Source organism: Chiloscyllium plagiosum, unplaced genomic scaffold (genome assembly GCF_037043375.1).
Source record: "Chiloscyllium plagiosum isolate Xiang-an unplaced genomic scaffold, Cpla_swu_hap1 HiC_scaffold_9, whole genome shotgun sequence".
Taxonomy (NCBI): domain Eukaryota; kingdom Metazoa; phylum Chordata; class Chondrichthyes; order Orectolobiformes; family Hemiscylliidae; genus Chiloscyllium; species Chiloscyllium plagiosum.
The window spans coordinates 20,587,329-20,604,425 of record NW_028270147.1 but is presented as its reverse complement, the minus strand read 5'-3'; the positions used below and the strand labels follow the sequence as shown (position 1 = coordinate 20,604,425).

General features: G+C 42.9%; 1 protein-coding gene across 3 annotated transcripts in view; it reads right to left on the bottom strand.

Moving 5' to 3' along the window:
* The window catches only part of btbd8 (BTB domain containing 8), a 104,784-nt gene that overhangs the window by 83,077 nt on the left and 4,610 nt on the right, over window positions 1-17,097 (bottom strand). For all 3 annotated transcript variants that reach the window (XM_087990447.1, XM_043698782.2, XM_043698783.2), the window contains exon 3: window positions 12,722-12,925. In XM_087990447.1, the coding sequence (XP_087846573.1) occupies window positions 12,722-12,925 (204 nt within the window). The remainder of the gene's footprint in view (window positions 1-12,721; window positions 12,926-17,097) is intronic.

The window sequence follows — 17,097 nt, the reverse complement described above, 5'->3', positions numbered from 1 at the left end:
CTGCAGCCATGCCTCCTGTAGCCACAACTTCATCTTAACTGTTTATATCTATTTATATCTTTAATTCATTACATCTGTGAATCCGTAACATTAAAGCCAATGCTCCACACAAGACACAAACCTTTTAGACTTTTTTTTGTTAGTTGCTAGTCATCTTAGTTTTATTTACAGTCCTCTTTTTTTCTGCCTTCCATTTCTGCTTAGGACTTTTGTCTTTTGTCCCTGTTCTTGTTTCTCCCTCCTCCGTCTCCCTCCTTAGGCTCCCATGCCCGTCATTCTAGTTTAAACCTTTCACATAGACCGATACAGGATTGAGGTGGTACTACAGTCAGAGATGCTGCATTTGTGATCAGATGACACGTCAATATGTACCCACTCATGTTAACAGTTGAATGTTAACAGTATAAAGGCATCGTCCAAAGAACAGCAGAGGAGCAACAGAGTTCTCCTGGTGTCCTAGTCAAAAACTAACTAAACAAGTGATCTGCTTATTTATCTCACTGCTGTATCAGTGGCTTTGCTAACTGCCAGGTTCTACGCAGCAGTGACTATACTCCAAAAGAAATTATTTGCTCACAAAACAGGAGATGCTCCAAAATCAAGAAACATGTAAAACAATACTTCCTGCATCATATAAGGGAATCTCTACGTAAATTGTAATCTCCTGACAGAGGTTTTGTTAAAACACGAGAGAGACCTGCACCAGCCTCTGAAATCCGCCCTGAAGTCCCTAACCACACAGACACAGTGACCTAGGTGGAGAGGTTCGATTAATAATGATCAAATTGAATAGCAAATTTGGTGCAAAGAGTTGAATAGCTATAGCATCCTTAAAAGATTAGGCTGAGAGGGGAAAAATTCAAAAGGGACCGAAGGGGCAACTTTTTCCATGCAGAGGGTGTGCCTGTACAGAATAAGCTGCCAAAAAGGAAATTGTGGCGGTGGGTACAATTACAACATTCAAAAGGCATCTGGATGGTACATGATTAGGAAGAGTTTAGAGGGATACAGGCCAAGTGCTGGCAAGTGGAACTAGATTAATTTAGGATATCTGGTTGGCATTGATGAGTTGGACCAAAGGGACTGTTCCTGCGCTTTACACCTCTGAGACTCTGAGCCAGGAGGCCCAGGTTCAAGTCCCACCTGCTCCAGACGTGTGTAATAAGATCAAAGTTTGAGAGAAGATTTGTAACTCGGGTGCTCATTGTTGTGGTTCTGTTCACTGAGCTAGGAATTTGCGTTGCAGACGTTTCGTCTCCTGTCTCGGTGACATCCTCAGTGCTTGGGAGCCTCCTGTGAAGCGCTTCTGTGATCTTTCCTCTGGCATTTGTAGTGGTTTGAATCTGCTGCTTCCGGTTGTCAGTTCCAGCTGTCCGTTGCAGTGGTCGGTATATTGGGTCCAGGTCGATGTGCTTATTGATTGAATCTGTGGATGAGTGCCACGCCTCTAGGAATTCCCTGGCTGTTCTCTGTTTGGCTTGTCCTATAATAGTAGTGTTGTCCCAGTCGAATTCATGTTGCTTGTCATCATCTGCGTGTGTGGCTACTAAGGATAGCTGGTCGTGTCGTTTCGTGGCTAGCTGGTGTTCATGGATGCGGATCATTAGCTGTTTGTCGTATGTAGCGTTTTGTGCAGTCCTTACATAGGATTTTGTACACTACATTGGTTTTGCTCATGCTGGTATCGGGTCCTTCGTTCTGGTGAGTTGTTGTCCGAGAGTGGCTGTTGGTTTGTGTGCTGTTATGAGTCCTAGTGGTCGCAGTAGTCTGGCTGTCAGTTCGGAAATACTCTTGGTATATGGTAGTGTGGCTAGTCCTTTGGGTTGCTGCACGTCCTCGTTCCGTTGTCTTTCCCTTAGGCATCTGTTGATGAAATTGCGCGGGTATATGTTTTTGGCGAATACATTTTATAGGTGTTCTTCTTCCTCTTTTTGCAGTTCTGGTGTACTGCAGTGTGTTGTGGCCCTTTTGAATAGTGTCTTGATGCAACTTCTTGTGTGTGTGTTTGTACACTACCATGAGATACATTATGGTTAAGGTTGGTTTATTTCCTTTGATTTTTCATCTTGGGACAGTTATGAAGAGTTCATAGATCAATGCTGCATTCCTTTTTCAATTAAAAATATAGATCAGTTCAAGCGGAGTCTAATGGGACAACATCTATATTTAATAATGGAAGGTGTGCTTCCTCATACTGTCAAGGTGAAGTAATTGATCCTTCCCTTTGCACTTCCCTCACCAGCTGAGCAATGCCATCAGCACTTTATACAAGGCAAATTAACCCAATCATAATTTATGTATTTCTGTTATTTAAAATAAGCTAAAAGAAAATACATTTCACAAAAGCATTTTTGAATGTGAACAATGTTCCTTTATGCAAAATGTATAATTTTAAAATAAGTCAGACAGCAAGATCTTTTTCCCCTGTAAACGGATTACATTATGCCTTCACATAGGTCACTGGATCCATGCAGAGCATTATCTGAATTGATGCAATTAGGAAGCTGAATGATTTTTGACACACAGCCAGTTTAAAAATAGGATAATGCCCCTGAACCACTTTATAACTCCATCATTCAAATCTGTACAATTGGTTTTTGTTAGCTTTATAAAGAATGGGATTAAATTAACCGGAATCTACCCTGTACTACAGTACTGATGCAGCATTTCCACATCACTGACTTTAAATCAGACAGCAAATACGACTTAAAAACATTGTGCATTCTCTTTCCATTGGAAAAGTCCAAACTTCATTTTAAAGTTAGCTTGAAGCAGACAATGCTTCAAAACACAAGATAAAGTTAAAAATTTCTTTCGTGATCTGTCTGAAGCCTATAAAGTGGTCAACCTCCCACCACCTTCAACACCTCGAGTCTTCCAGCTAGATGGGGATACAATTGGGGCGGCATGGTGTCTCAGTAGTTAGTAGTTAGGTTCGATTCCAGCCTCGGGTGACTGTCTGTGTGGAGTTGGCATAATTCTCACCATGTCTGCATGGGTTTCCTCCGGGTGCTCCGGTTTCCTCCCACAGTCCAAAGATGTGCAGGTCAGGTGAACTGGCCATGATACGTTGCCCATAGCGTTAGGTGCATTAGTCAGAGGGAAATGGGTCTGGGTGGGTTACTCTTCAGTGGGTTGATGTGGACTGGTTGGGCCAAAGGGTCTGTTTCCACACTGTAGGGAATCTAATTACTCGGTTCCATTCTGATCGACTTGTATAGGAAGAAAATAACTTGCATTCACTTCTCTTCTTACTGCTACACCATTGGTGCCTGGTATCTCTCAGGAATCTATGCTTAGTGACCTCCTATTTCCAAACTGCATGCTGCCCCTCAGCAACATCATCTAAAAGAAACAGGGTTAGTTTACACATGGCCATTACCCTCAATCTTCTACTGTTGCTCAATTATTAGGTTGCTCATCACAAATAAGATCACTAGAAATTTCTTCTAAATAAGAAAAAGCAGGAAAACTATAACCATTGTTTTCAGATCCCATTCCAAGCTCCACTTCCCAGCTGCTGATTCCATCCTCCTGGAAACAAAGATTGATCCAGTCTCTTTGCGATCTTGGTGTCAGTCAAACAGAAAGGAGTTTATCACCACCTTTCTGCGGCAAAATCCCTATTCCACCTCAATATCACCACTAGATGTTGCCTGTCTCAGCTCATCTGCTGAAATTCTTATTCAGGACTTGGGTGCCTTTGAACTGAACTATTCCAATGCTGGTGACAAATCCTGATGGCTTCTTGCTCATTCTATACTTTGTAAACTCAAAGTCACCAAAACTCCCTTCCCCATGTCTTAACTGACACCAGCTCCCCACCACCCAACTCTCATGTTCACTAACTCACAATCACAAAATGTCTCTACTCCTTTTTCCAAATTCCTCAATTCCCTCACTCTTTCCCATAGCCTGCATATTGTAGCTCCTTTAATTGTGGTCTCTTGAGCATTCCTGAAGAAGGGCTTATGCCCGAAACGTCGATTCTCCTGCTCCTTGGATGCTACCTGACCTGCTGCGCTTTTCCAGCAACACATTTTTCAGCTCTGATCTCCAGCATCTGCAGTCCTCACTTTCTCCTGGTCTCTTGAGCACCCTACCCCACATCATTTCGATTGTTCCATCATTGGCTACCATACCTACAGATGCCTCAGCCCAATTGCTCTCTATGGTGTACAAAGCAGAGAGCGTATAAGGTACATTGGAAATAACTGCTCCCCATAGTGAAAGAGTCAATAACCAGGGGGTATAGTTTTAAGGGAAGGAGCTGGAGGTTTAAAAGGGATTAGAAGGGAAAATATAAATTCACCTAGAGGTCATAGGTATCTGGAACCCATTATCCAAAAGCATAGTAGAGGTTGGAGCACTAAAGACATTGAAGAACCATTTAGATGTGCATTTAAAATGCCATTGCATAAAACACGATGGGCCAAGTGGTGGAAAATGGGAATAGAAGAGATGGATGTTTGATGACCAATACAGACATGGACTGAAGGGCCTCTTTTCATGCTGTTAAAATCTCTAAGTTTTCTGAATGTCTGGCCTAATATTTCCTTAAGTTGCATCGTGTCTTACTTTGTTTTATAATGCTCCTGTGAAGAATCTTAGGTTATTATATTTATATGGTCTCTTTTATACATCAAAAGGCAGTATCTTAAATATCTAGAAGGATGTGAAAAGTGCAGCTCTCCATCAGCACAACACTGCTGTCCACAGGGATCTGTCAATGGCAGTTCCTCAACCTGCCCCAGAACAGACAATGAATTCCACCTTTCCAATATGGACTCCAAGAATCTCAGTCCCCAAAGTTCTCTCTACTTGAACACCAGTGGAACAAAAGTAATTCAGGTGCTGTAACCAAAACCACATTTAAACATTTAAAATCAGTGCTTCATTAACTGTGCTGCACTTTGCTTGGCTTATATGTAGTTTGTCCAAACAATGTACTCAAAAGTTTTTCCTCTCAAAGTTTAAAACAATATTAAGCACTATGGGCAGCACGGTGGCACAGTGGTTAGCACTGCTGCCTCACAGCACCAGAGACCTGGGTTCAATTCCCGCCTTGGGCAACTGCCTTTGTGGAGTTTGCACATTCTCCCAGTGTCTGCATGGGTTTCCTCCGGGTGCTCCGGTTTCCTCCCACAGTCCAAAGATGTGCAGTTTAGGTGAATTGGCCATGTTAAATTGCCTATAGTGTTAGGTGAAGAGGTCAATGTAGGGGAATGGGTCTGGGTGGGTTGCCCTTCAGAGGGTCGGTGTGGACTTGTTGGGTCGAAGGGCCTATTTCCATGCTGCAAGTAATCTAATCTATCTAAATCAAACAAATTTAATATGCATTATCTCCCTGCACTCAAGCATAATTTTAAGATTACTGATCAGGAAGCATGTCTAAAATATTGAAAAACTGGCGCCAGAATAGATCTTCTTGATAGAGGAGCTATTTAGGTCTCATTTTATGAATTGCCCACAGTTTTCAGGTTATTACAAATTCTAAATCAAGCTACCGTAAAAGAGACAGATATCTTCAACTAGTGGTTTCATGGAAGATTAGTTTTACCAGCTTTATTCAGAACTTAATTGACGCAAGGTATACTCTGCGTAAATTAATCTAAATTAGTAATACAATGCAGAAGAGAGTGTGATGTGAGTACTGATATGGAGCACTGCAACTCTGGTGCTGTGAACAGAGGAAGATTTATTACGTACAGCACTCACCCAATTCAGTGCTCCTTTTCATGAGAGGAATGAGTGTGTGTATAGGTAGGGTGGACGTAGTGTGTGAGAGAGGGGTGGCAGTAAATGACATAGGAGACCAAAGTCTTGGTGCTCCAACATTTCATTTGGTTCTGTTCATCGAGGATAAGCAGGCTCTAGCACTGCTTGCCCTCAATTTAGATGGATAATGGTGAAGGTTTTACCTATTCCTCAGAGGAGGGCTTTGTAACTCTAAATTTGAGGATTACATTTATAGGTTGGACTATTACACAAGTGGAAATCTCTGAGCTGTTCCAACCCTCAGTGCCTCTGGATGTTGATCTAGACCTGTTCCAGAATTAATTCAATGTCTTTCTTAACCTGAATTGACCCAAAGAGAGACGAGGGGCATAGAAAGGGGACGCAACAATAAGTGTTGGGATGGACAGTCAAGATGTTTAGGGGAAAACCTTACTCAAATCCCTGGCCATTTTTGTTTGAATGCTTCCTGGCCCTTACAGAAAGTACATATCACATGCTAATGTCAAAAGATCCTTAAGTCTATTCCATAACTCTATAGCATAATGGCAGATCTCAATTCCACTTTCCTGCTCCCTCCCAAATCTCCAGATTCCCTCAGAAAATAAATCTAACTGTCAGCCTGGAATAATCTCAGTGATGGAGCATCCACATTTCATAGAGAAATTAAGAGTCAACCACATTTGAGACTTTGGGCTACATTTAGGCCAGTCTGGTTAAGGATGTCAGATGCCCTTTCCTAAAAAGGTTTTAACAAATCAGAAGGGCTCCCACTATGAATGTGTTTTGGCCACAGTTATCACCACTGTATTAAAAAAAAAAGTGTTGACTTGCATTTTTTTTTTTTTAAATTCACTTACCGGGGACCTGGCCGTTACTACCTGGCCAGCATTTACTGCCCAGTTCCAGCTGCCCTTGAGAAGGTGGTGAACTGCCTTCTTGAACCACTGCCCCAAGGGAGGTAATGCCAGGATTTTGACCCAGTGACAGTGAAGGAATGGTGATATTTGGTACAGTCACATTTAGAATACTGCATACAGTCCTGGTCGCCACATTACCAAAAGGATGTGGACACTTTGGACAGGGTGCAGAGAAGGTTTACGAGGATGTTGCCTGGTATGAAAGGTGCTAACTATGAAGAGATGTGGAGTAGGTTAGGATTGCTTTCATTAGAAAAAAAAAGGAGATTGGGGGGGGGTACATGATTGATGTTTACAAAGTCATGAAGGGTATAGACAGGGTGGATAGAGATAAGCTTTTTCCCCAGGATGAGGGATTCAATAACGAGAAGTCACACGTCAAAGGTGAGAGGAAAAATGTTTAAGGGGGATACACGCAGAAAGTACTTTACACAGAGGGTGGTTGGTGCCTGGAATGCATTGGCAGCAGAGGTAGTAGAGGCAGGCACGGTAGATTCATTTAAAGTGCATCTGGACAGATGCATGAGTAGGTGGGGAGCGGAGGGATACAGATCCTCAGGAATTGGGCGATACGTTTACACAGTGGATTTGGATCGGCACAGGCTTGGAGGGACCAAGGGCCTGTTCCTGGGCTGTAAATTTTCTTTGTTCTATTTCCAAGTCGGGATGGTGAATGGCTTGGAGGGGAAGTTGCAGATAATGGTGCTCCCATGTATCTGCTGTCGTTGTCCTTCTAGATGAACTGGTAGTGGGTTTGAAAGGTGCTGTCTAAGCATCTTTGGTGAATTTCTGCAGTGCATATTGCAATACCATTCCAATTGGAGATAGCGAAATAAGACTCTTGCAGGGATGTGAGAACCTGAGGATAATCACCATTTGCTGCCCATCCTGAATTGCCCTTGAACCATAGTCTATCTACAGGGTTGGCACAAACAAATAGAGGAAGTGCTGAAGAAGCTCAGTGGGTCTGGCAGCATCTGTGGATACATAGAGTTAACAGAGGGCTTGAGTACAGTATGACTCTTCTGCAGATACAATTACAATGCTGTGGCTTTGGAGTCTTAATTAGCTCAGACCAAATTTCCTTCCCCTGCGCAACATTACTTACTTAACAGATTAAATTTACAACAATTTATTTCATCATCACTGTCAATCATCATGATTTATTCATTCACTGAATTTGCATTTCCATTTCCCAGTGGCTGTACTGGAACCTGAAACCCTGTCTCCTGAGGCTTGCCCTCTGCAGCTTACTAAGCCAGTTACACAATCACTCTACCATCTTGGTTTCTGGGACATCAATTAATTTTGCTATGATTTATACTTTTCATGATATAAAAATAAAAGCACCAAATATAAAATAGTTTCTAAAAACACAAAGACCTCCAAGAACAAAAGTTGATTAAACACCACCACTGCAGGCTGCAACAACTAACTTCAATCAGGTAAAGCAGTCCACAGTGAAAGAGACTCAGTAGTGAGGAGCATGAAAAGGGCTTTGGGACAGTGGTAGTGTCCCTACCTCTGAGTCAGAAGGTCTAGGTTCAAGTCCCTGAGCTGTGTCATAACATGTGCAGGCAGCCTGATTAAAATAACTAAGGTAGCACATTGTTGTAAAAGCCCATCTGGTTCAGAAAATGTCCTTCAGCAAAGGAAACCTCCTGTTTTTACTGACCTGGTCTGAGATCCCAGACCAACAACTTGTTTTCTAAAACCTGTCTACTGAAATGGCCAAGGAATGCACTCAATAGAAAATACTTAGTACACCAAGCAACAGAGTTAATGTTTTGGTCAATGACGCAGTTATGATGAAACTTCATCATGGTTCGGTTTTTATTTTGGATGTCCAGCAAATGCAGTATTTCAGTTTTGTTTGTAGCAAGCCAATTATGTCGAACTGCAATGAAAATGTCTAAGATTAGAAACAAATAGGCCAACTATCATTAATCTGGGCTCCAGGGTAACAAAGGTGCAATCCTGCAAAGTCATCCTAACACTTCGGTTGCCTTAACATTGGCAAGCTATTTCACAAACTAAATCAAGCAACAGCTGGGTAGTCACTGATGCAGCATGATACTGTACAGTCTAAATGTTCAACACTGCTACATCACCATCCCACTATAATCGCCTCTACTGGCAACCTCAGCTAATGAATCAGTACTCTTCCTGTTTAGCTATTCTCGTTGCTGTAAATTTGAGTACACAATGTTCTCGGGATAAGCAACTTTAATGGCCATCACCAAGGATTGCCTTGCAGTACTGACTGAACCAGATAGATAAAGGTCATATTTGCCAGAGTGGACCTGCTGTAAGAAAAGCAGCTATTTGACCACATCATCTCCAATCTACCCATCACTGACATCTATTGCTCAGGGCAGATCCTGTTGTCAATCATTCATTCCCTCCACCAGTGGCAGTAGTCTATACATCTACGAAATGTCTTGGAGCAACTTGCCAAGGCTCCTTAGACAGCAACTCCCAAACCTACAACTTCTTCCCAGCTAGAAGAACAAGGGCAGCAGAAATACAGAGCTCCCCTCAAGTCACACATTGTCCTGACTTGCAACAGCTGAAGATCCAGGTGTTTGTGAGCTGGGTATCCAGATTTTAAGCAGTCTTTTGTACAAACAATAAAATGCAGCAACCTTTGATCCCTTGTGGAGATGCTTGGAGCAAAGGGCAGAAAAATCTTTTCTCATCAAGCACATTCTTGACATAATGGACAGCAAGCTCCATTAGTGACGACCGACTTGACACTGACATTTTTTACAAACCCACCGACTCCCACAGCTACCTGGATTACACCTCTTCCCACTCTATCTCTGGCAAAAATGCCATCCCGTATTCCCAATTCCTCCGCCTCCGCCGTATCTGCTCCCAGGAGGACCAGTTCCACCACAGAACACCAGATGGCCTCCTTCTTTAGAGACCACAATTTCCCTTCCCACGTGGTTAAAGATGCCCTCCAACGCATCTCGTCTACATCCCGCACCTCCGCCCTCAGACCCCACCCCTCCAACCGTAACAAGGGCAGAACGCCCCTGGTGCTCACCTTCCACCCTACAAACCTCCGCATAAACCAAATCATCCGCCGACATTTCCGCCACCTCCAAAAAGACCCCACCACCAAAGATATATTTCCCTCCCCACCCCTTTCCGCCTTCCGCAAAGACCGTTCCCTCCGTGACTACCTGGTCAGGTCCACGCCCCCCTACGACCCACCCTCCCATCCTGGCACTTTCCCCTGCCACCGCAGGAACTGTAAAACCTGTGCCCACACCTCCTCCCTCACCTCCATCCAAGGCCCTAAAGGAGCCTTCCACATCCATCAAAGTTTTACCTGCACATCCACTAATATCATTTATTGTATCCGTTGCTCCCGATGAGGTTTCCTCTACATTGGGGAGACTGGGCACCTCCTAGCAGAGTGCTTTAGGGAACATCTCCGAGACACCCGCACCAATCAACCAAACCGCCCCGTGGCCCAACATTTCAACTCCCCCTCCCACTCTGCCGAGGACATGGAGGTGCTGGGCCTCCTTCACCGCTGCTCCCTCACCACCAGACGCCTGGAGGAAGAACGCCTCATCTTTGCCTCGGAACACTTCAACCCCAGGGCATCAATGTGGACTTCAACAGCTTCCTCATTTCCCCTTCCTCACCTCATCCTAGTTTCAAACTTCCAGCCCGCACTGTCCCCTTGACCTATCCGGACTTGTCCGACCTGCCTAGCTCCTTTTCCACCTATCCACTCCACCCTCTCCTCCCTGACCTATCACCTTCATCTCCTCCCCCACTCACCTATTGTACTCTATGCTACTTTCTCCCCACCCCCACCAGCTTATCTCTCCACGCTTCAGGCTCTCTGCCTTTATTCCTGGTGAAAGGCTTTTGCCCGAAATCGATTTTGCTGCTCGTCGGATGCTGCCCGAATTGCTGTGCTCTTCCAGCACCGCTGATCCAGAGCAAACTGATCAAGGTCAGCAGAAAAACAGTCAGCATTTTATAAAGAAAAATCCAAACCAGCTTCACTGAAGTGAACTCACATTCAGAGGAAAGTCTTTGCACTGGTTTTACTTTCCACTGTTAATAGAGTCCTACAGCACAGAGGCAGGGTTTTTGGCACAAACTGGTCCTAGCTGAGCAAAACAGAATTGATTGCACATCACTGTAAAAACAGCATTCTGTTCAGTGACTTCTATACAACTAAGCAGCTTGGAGCTGCTCCTATTTTGATAGATTGTTATCAAGTCTGCCTTCCACAGAAGGAAGAGCTCTCGCACAACATTTTAGAAAGCTGATACACAGAGTGGATGTCTATATTAACCCCATGGGTGGGTTGACTACTTTGTGACCCATTACTCAAAGCGCATGTAATGAGATAGGCAAGTTCAAATATCAGCTGAGCAGAACACAGAGGGACAGACCGGTACATGAGACAGTGCACATCTATCAAGGCTAGCAAGTGCTCACTCAGCAACATATTTCAGTATACATTCGGGAGATACAGAACTGCTGGTTATTTAGTGACCACAGACACTCACACCCAATCACAATAAATGGGATGGGTTTCCACTCAAGTCGTAGGGCCCTCCTGTGATGCAATGCTAGTGTCCCAGGAGGCCCAGGTTCAAGTCTCATCTTCTCCAGAGGAGTGTAATAACATCTCTGAATAGGTGGATTAGAAAAAAAATGTTAATTTAAAAAAAAAAGACTCGCAAGTAGATATTCTGTAGGGATCAGGGAAAAGGTGCACTCTGCATCAATGGGATACAAGGTTTGCTGTGTTTCCAAGAATGAGCAGTGACAGTGATTCCCAGAGATTATCTAGCATCTCCACCCAAAACTCCCTTCAGCAGTGGAGCCTGGATAACATACAGAACAAGCTTACAAATAGACAATTACAGACATTTCAAACAAAGAGTTCATTGATTTCTGACTTTCGATAGCAGAACTGCCAACTTATTCAATACCAAGACCCTGGATGTCACTGCTGATCAGAAAAAGAACTGGATCACCCACAAAACAGTAATGCTGTAAATCTCTCAGTATCTCCCCCAGTTCTGTTCTTACTTCAGATGTCCAGTATCCACAGTAGTTCACATTTGGATTACTGGATTAGAAAGAAAGGGATCAACCCAAAAGATGTCACAAACTACTTAAATAATGCCGATTTTCTCCACCAACCAGAATGTGTTTCAATCTCAGAAGAACCTAAGAAACCTAAGAGGATTGGACTATATGGTCCCATGAGTGTGCTTCAATATCATCACAGCTGATCTTTAGTCTTGACACACCTCTTTCTGCCCCACTCCCAGATCTCATCATCCCTCCAGGTCAACAATCCATCTGTCTCAGCCTTGAAAACATTTAACAATCTATCAAGTTTCACTGTAGGACTCAATGACAAAGTCTCAGGAGCGGAGAATTCCAAAAAGATTTTAAAATCTTCACAATTCTAAGTGATCAAAATATTATTCTGAGACCATGCCCCCCGTTTTCAATTCCCCAAACTCTCAGCATCTACCAGACACAATCTCACCCAGAACCTCATGTGTTTTGTAAGAAATTTGAAGTCCACAGCCAATGATAGAAGTGAAAGTTAAATTTAGAATGACCTAAGTAATGAGCCCATACTCAAGACAGAGATGATCCTTGAACCAGGATCATTATTTTTGACCAATTAATCATTGCTCATAATTGCCAGTATTTAGCTGTGGAGCTGGTTTTGGAACTATGTGGATATATACCTTAAACATACCATTTTCTTGCCCAGGACTGTGATAGGATTCCAAAGACACATCACCCAAATGATTATTCATCATGTGAAAGAAAGTACAACAATAACTACATTTTAGATATAATTAACTAGTTTAAAAGCACTTTGGAATGATTGGAAATTGTGAAAGATGATATATAAATGAACATCCTTAGGGAAGGAGATAAATGCTAATTGTTTTGATATCGCAAGATCTCAGCATAGTTCAGAAAGTCTTTGAAATAGCATTGACTATTAAGTTTATCACTAGAACACATTTCCCAAATGCAAAAGTGGAAAAACTTACTGCAAAAAACATTTAAATTGTGAAGGTCGGAAATTCTCTACATTGATGACTTGTGGACAGTTCAGAGTATCCTGGTTCAACTGTTTTCCAGAAATGCGCAAGAAAAACTCCGGGACCCTTGCTAGCAGCACAGCTTTGTGAGCTCTGAACACAGCGGCTCCTACATGGAACGTGACATCTGTCTGGCTTCCATCGATAAGGATCCTTTAAAAGAAAAAAGATAGAACAAATCACTTCATTCAATCAAGGAATTTTGTTACAATCTTTATTCAGTGAGCTATAAGTCTCCAAGAGCTTGGTAGGCTCTTTTAATTACAAGAATAGCAGAGTTATATCCTCGACAATGAATAAATGATCATTATAGAGCATGAACGACTATAATACACAAAACAAAGCTACTGATAACTGTGTAATCAGAATGAACAAAAATGTAGTTTTCAAATCAATGTTACTAAACATTAAAGAGAACAGAATGTGAAAGACTCACAATGAGATTGAGACTATGTCACCAACTCTCTCTATTTTTGCATCCATACATTTCAGACATCTAAGCAGACACTTAGATTCTTTTCACAAATAAAAGAAAAATCAAATATAGGCACCTCCGAGCAATGAAGCCTAACTCTGCCATTCTGAGTTCAAGTTTATTCTTTGACTCAATTGAGTGTAAGTGATTTTGTTGGGGGCAGCAGGATGGGGGAGCATAAATAGAAAACCTACACATTATTCTGAACTACTATTACAATCATATATATATATATATATATATATATCTGTCAAAATAAAATGCTCTTAGATTCAGTCACAGACTTTATCAGTAAATGTGGGGTTGACTGCACACCAAGGAAGTCAATCCAGGTGTTCCCCACAGGAAACACTGGATGAATCAGGACAAATAGAACCTGCTAAAAACCAGGCGTGAGGCCTTCAGATCAGGAGACCCACTCAAACATGAGGAATCCAAGTGTGACCTTTGCAGATCCATTAAGACAGCCAAGGACCAATATCGAACCAAACTAGAGACCCAGACAGACATCTGGCGACTATGGCAAGGACTGAATGACATCACAGGTTCTTAAAAACAAAAAGAGACAGTGCAAGATAGCAGATCCCTTCCATATCGTCTCAACGCCTTTTATGCTCGCTTTGAGCAGATTTTCGGCAGAGAGGTAACACCTATTCCGAAAAGTCCTGATGAACCTATCTCAACAGTCACTGCATCATAGGTCAGATCAGTTTTCCTTCGTGTGAATCCAAGAAATGGAATGGGACTAGACGGAGTACCAGGCTGTGCACTCAATACGTGCAGATCTACTGGCAGGGGTCTTTGCCGACATCTTCAACCTCTCCCTGCAGTAGGCCACTGTCCCTGCCTGTTTCAAGAGGGCCAACATCATCCTTGTGCCTAAGAAGGCTCATGCAGCATGTCTCAATGACTACCACCCAGTGGCCCTAATTTCAGTGGTCATGAAGTGCTTTGAAAGGCTGGTCATGGCATTAATCAACTCCAGCCTCCCCACTATTCTTGACCCACTCCAATTTGCCTATTGGACCAACAGATCCACATCAGATCCTATATCACTTGCCTTCACTCCTCCCTAGAGCATCTTGACACCAAGAACAGCTACATAAGAATCCTAATCATTAACTACAGTTCAATCTTCAACACTATTATCCCCTTGAGGCTGATTATTAAACTTAGTGATCTCGGACTAAACCCCACTCTGCAACTGGATCCTCAGTTTCCTGACCCACAGGCCACAACCATCGAAGATTGGGGACAATATTTCATCCTCACTAACACTCAACACTGGAGCTCCCCAGGGGTGCATACTCAGCCCTTCCTGTACTCACTGTATAATCCATGACTGCGTCGACAAATTCCAGACCAATGCCATTTACAAGTTCACTGATGACACCATAGTCCGTTGAATCTCAGATGGCAACGAAACAGACTACAGACGGGAGGTGGAATACCTGGAAAAACAGTGCACTGAGAACAACCTAGCTCTCAAAACTAGCAAAACCAAGGAACTCATTGTTGACTTTCGGCAGGATGTTACTCATGCCCCCTACACATCAACAGTGCAGAGGTAGAACGAGTGGACAGCATCAAGCTCCTGGGAGTGGTCATCCACAACAAGCTTTCTTGGACTCTTCATGTGGACAAACTGGATACAAAGGCCCAACAACATCTCTTCTTCCTCAGGCAGTGAGGAAATTTGGCCGAATACCCTTGCCACATTTTATAGGTGTGCCAGAGGGCATTCTGTCTGGATGCATCACTACCTGGTATGGAGAAATTAAGATCTGCAGATGCTGGAGATCAGAGCTGAAAATGTGTTGCTGGAAAAGCGCAGGTCAGGCAGCATCCAGGGAACAGGAGAATCGACGTTTCGGGCATAAGTCCTTCTTCAGGAATGAGGAAATTTTGTCCAGCAGGCTAAGCGACGTTTCGGGCAACTGGTATGGCAACTGTACCATGCAAGATCAGAGACAGTTAGAGAGTGGTGAACTCAGCCGGATGATCACAAAGGCCAACCTCCCATCTATAGAATCCCTCTACCAGGCTCGCTGTCAAGGAAAGGCCACCAGTATTCTTAAAGATCCATCCCACCCCGGCAATGTTTTTCTACAACCTCTACCATCGGGGAGAAGGTACAGAAGCCTGAACACACACCAGCCGGTTTTGAAACAGTTTCTACCCCAATGTTGTTAGAATACTGAATGGACTCAAACTCTGAGCATTCACCAGTACCCCTTTTTTTGTTTTTGTTGCTGTTTACCCATTATTTAGTTATCTATGCAACTTAACTCTGTGATCTACCTGTATTACTCACAAGACAAAGATTTTCACTGTGCCTCGGTACACGTGACGTGATGTCACATTCCGTTTTTTTTTGCTATTTAATACCTTTCCAAATTGTCCTTAATGTACATCATTTTTTATTTTTGTAAAGAGACCACTGGCAATCTAGTGTGAATTTGTTCCATGACTAACCACTACAGTAACCAACAGCAAAATCTGGACTTCTCTATCAAGCCAGGTTTTACTCTGGGATCTATTACGATCACTACAGCTCTCAGAACTCAACATTAAGACCACAAGACATAGGAGTGGAAAGTAAGGCCATTCGGCCCATCGAGTCCACTCTGCCATTTAATCATGGCTGACGGGCATTTCAACTCCACTTACCAGCATTCTCCCCGTAGCCCTTAATTCCTTGTGACATCAAGAATTTATCAATCTCGGCCTTGAAGCCATTTAGCGTCCCGGCCTCCACTGCACTCCGCAGCAATGAATTCCACAGGCCTACCACTCTCTGGCTGAAGAAATGTCTCCGCATTTCTGTTCTGAATTTACCCCCTCTAATTCTAAGGCTGTGCCCACGGGTCCTAGTCTCCTTGCCTAATGGAAACAATTTCTTAGTGTCCACCCTTTCCAATCCACGTATTTTATTTGATAATATTCTTGTTCAAGCCAAGCATTGGTACATACTTAGAAGCTCAGCTCAGCTATATTTTAGACTAACAATACTCTTGCTTCCTCTTCCTTCTTTTAAAATTAGACAATCCTGATTTTATACAGATATTCTGATTTTCACCTAGTTTTCCACATATATCGCAGTATGGCCGCATCATTTTGAGAACAACATAAAAGCAACTGCCTCTACTATACCTCCTCTCCATTTCCTATATTTTAAGTGTATATTCCATCTGTAGCCTGCAATTAGCAATGCTCTGTTGGACAGCTATTTATTGTCACAGATATTAAAACAACTTCAGGGAAGCGCAAGAACAAATGAAATAAAAAGAGTAGGAGAAAGTGAGGAGTTGAAGAGTGTGACACTGGAATAGCACAGCAGGTCAGGCAGCAACCGAGAAGCAGGACAGTCAACGTTTCGATCATAACCCTTCATCAGGAATAGGAAAATAAAGAGGAAGAACAAACACATTGCAGTCAGAGAAAGGGGAACGTGAAAAATCGACAGACTGGAGGGCAGCAATGAGACAAAACGTCAGAAAATGCATGGTTAAAAAAAAATGGAGGACTGAGAAATAGGCAGGATGACAAGTTCATATAAACTGTCCAGGATGGATCACAGAAGAAAGGAGAAATCAACAAATCATTCTTTGAGCTAGACTGCCTCTGTTGAGTGGAGGCCAATTGCTTCCAAATGATTGCAGTTCTGCTTGACAATAAGCATTAGATAGACAGACACACGAATCTGCAGATTGTAACTCTGAAACCCAGAGGGAAAAAAGGGTGGAGGAAAGTGTTCTTTTAAAAAGAAAAGTCTGATAGACATGAAATATTTTGCCATCAGTACTTTGCCTCTAAGAGAGATCAATGTTATTGTGAAACACGCAAACAG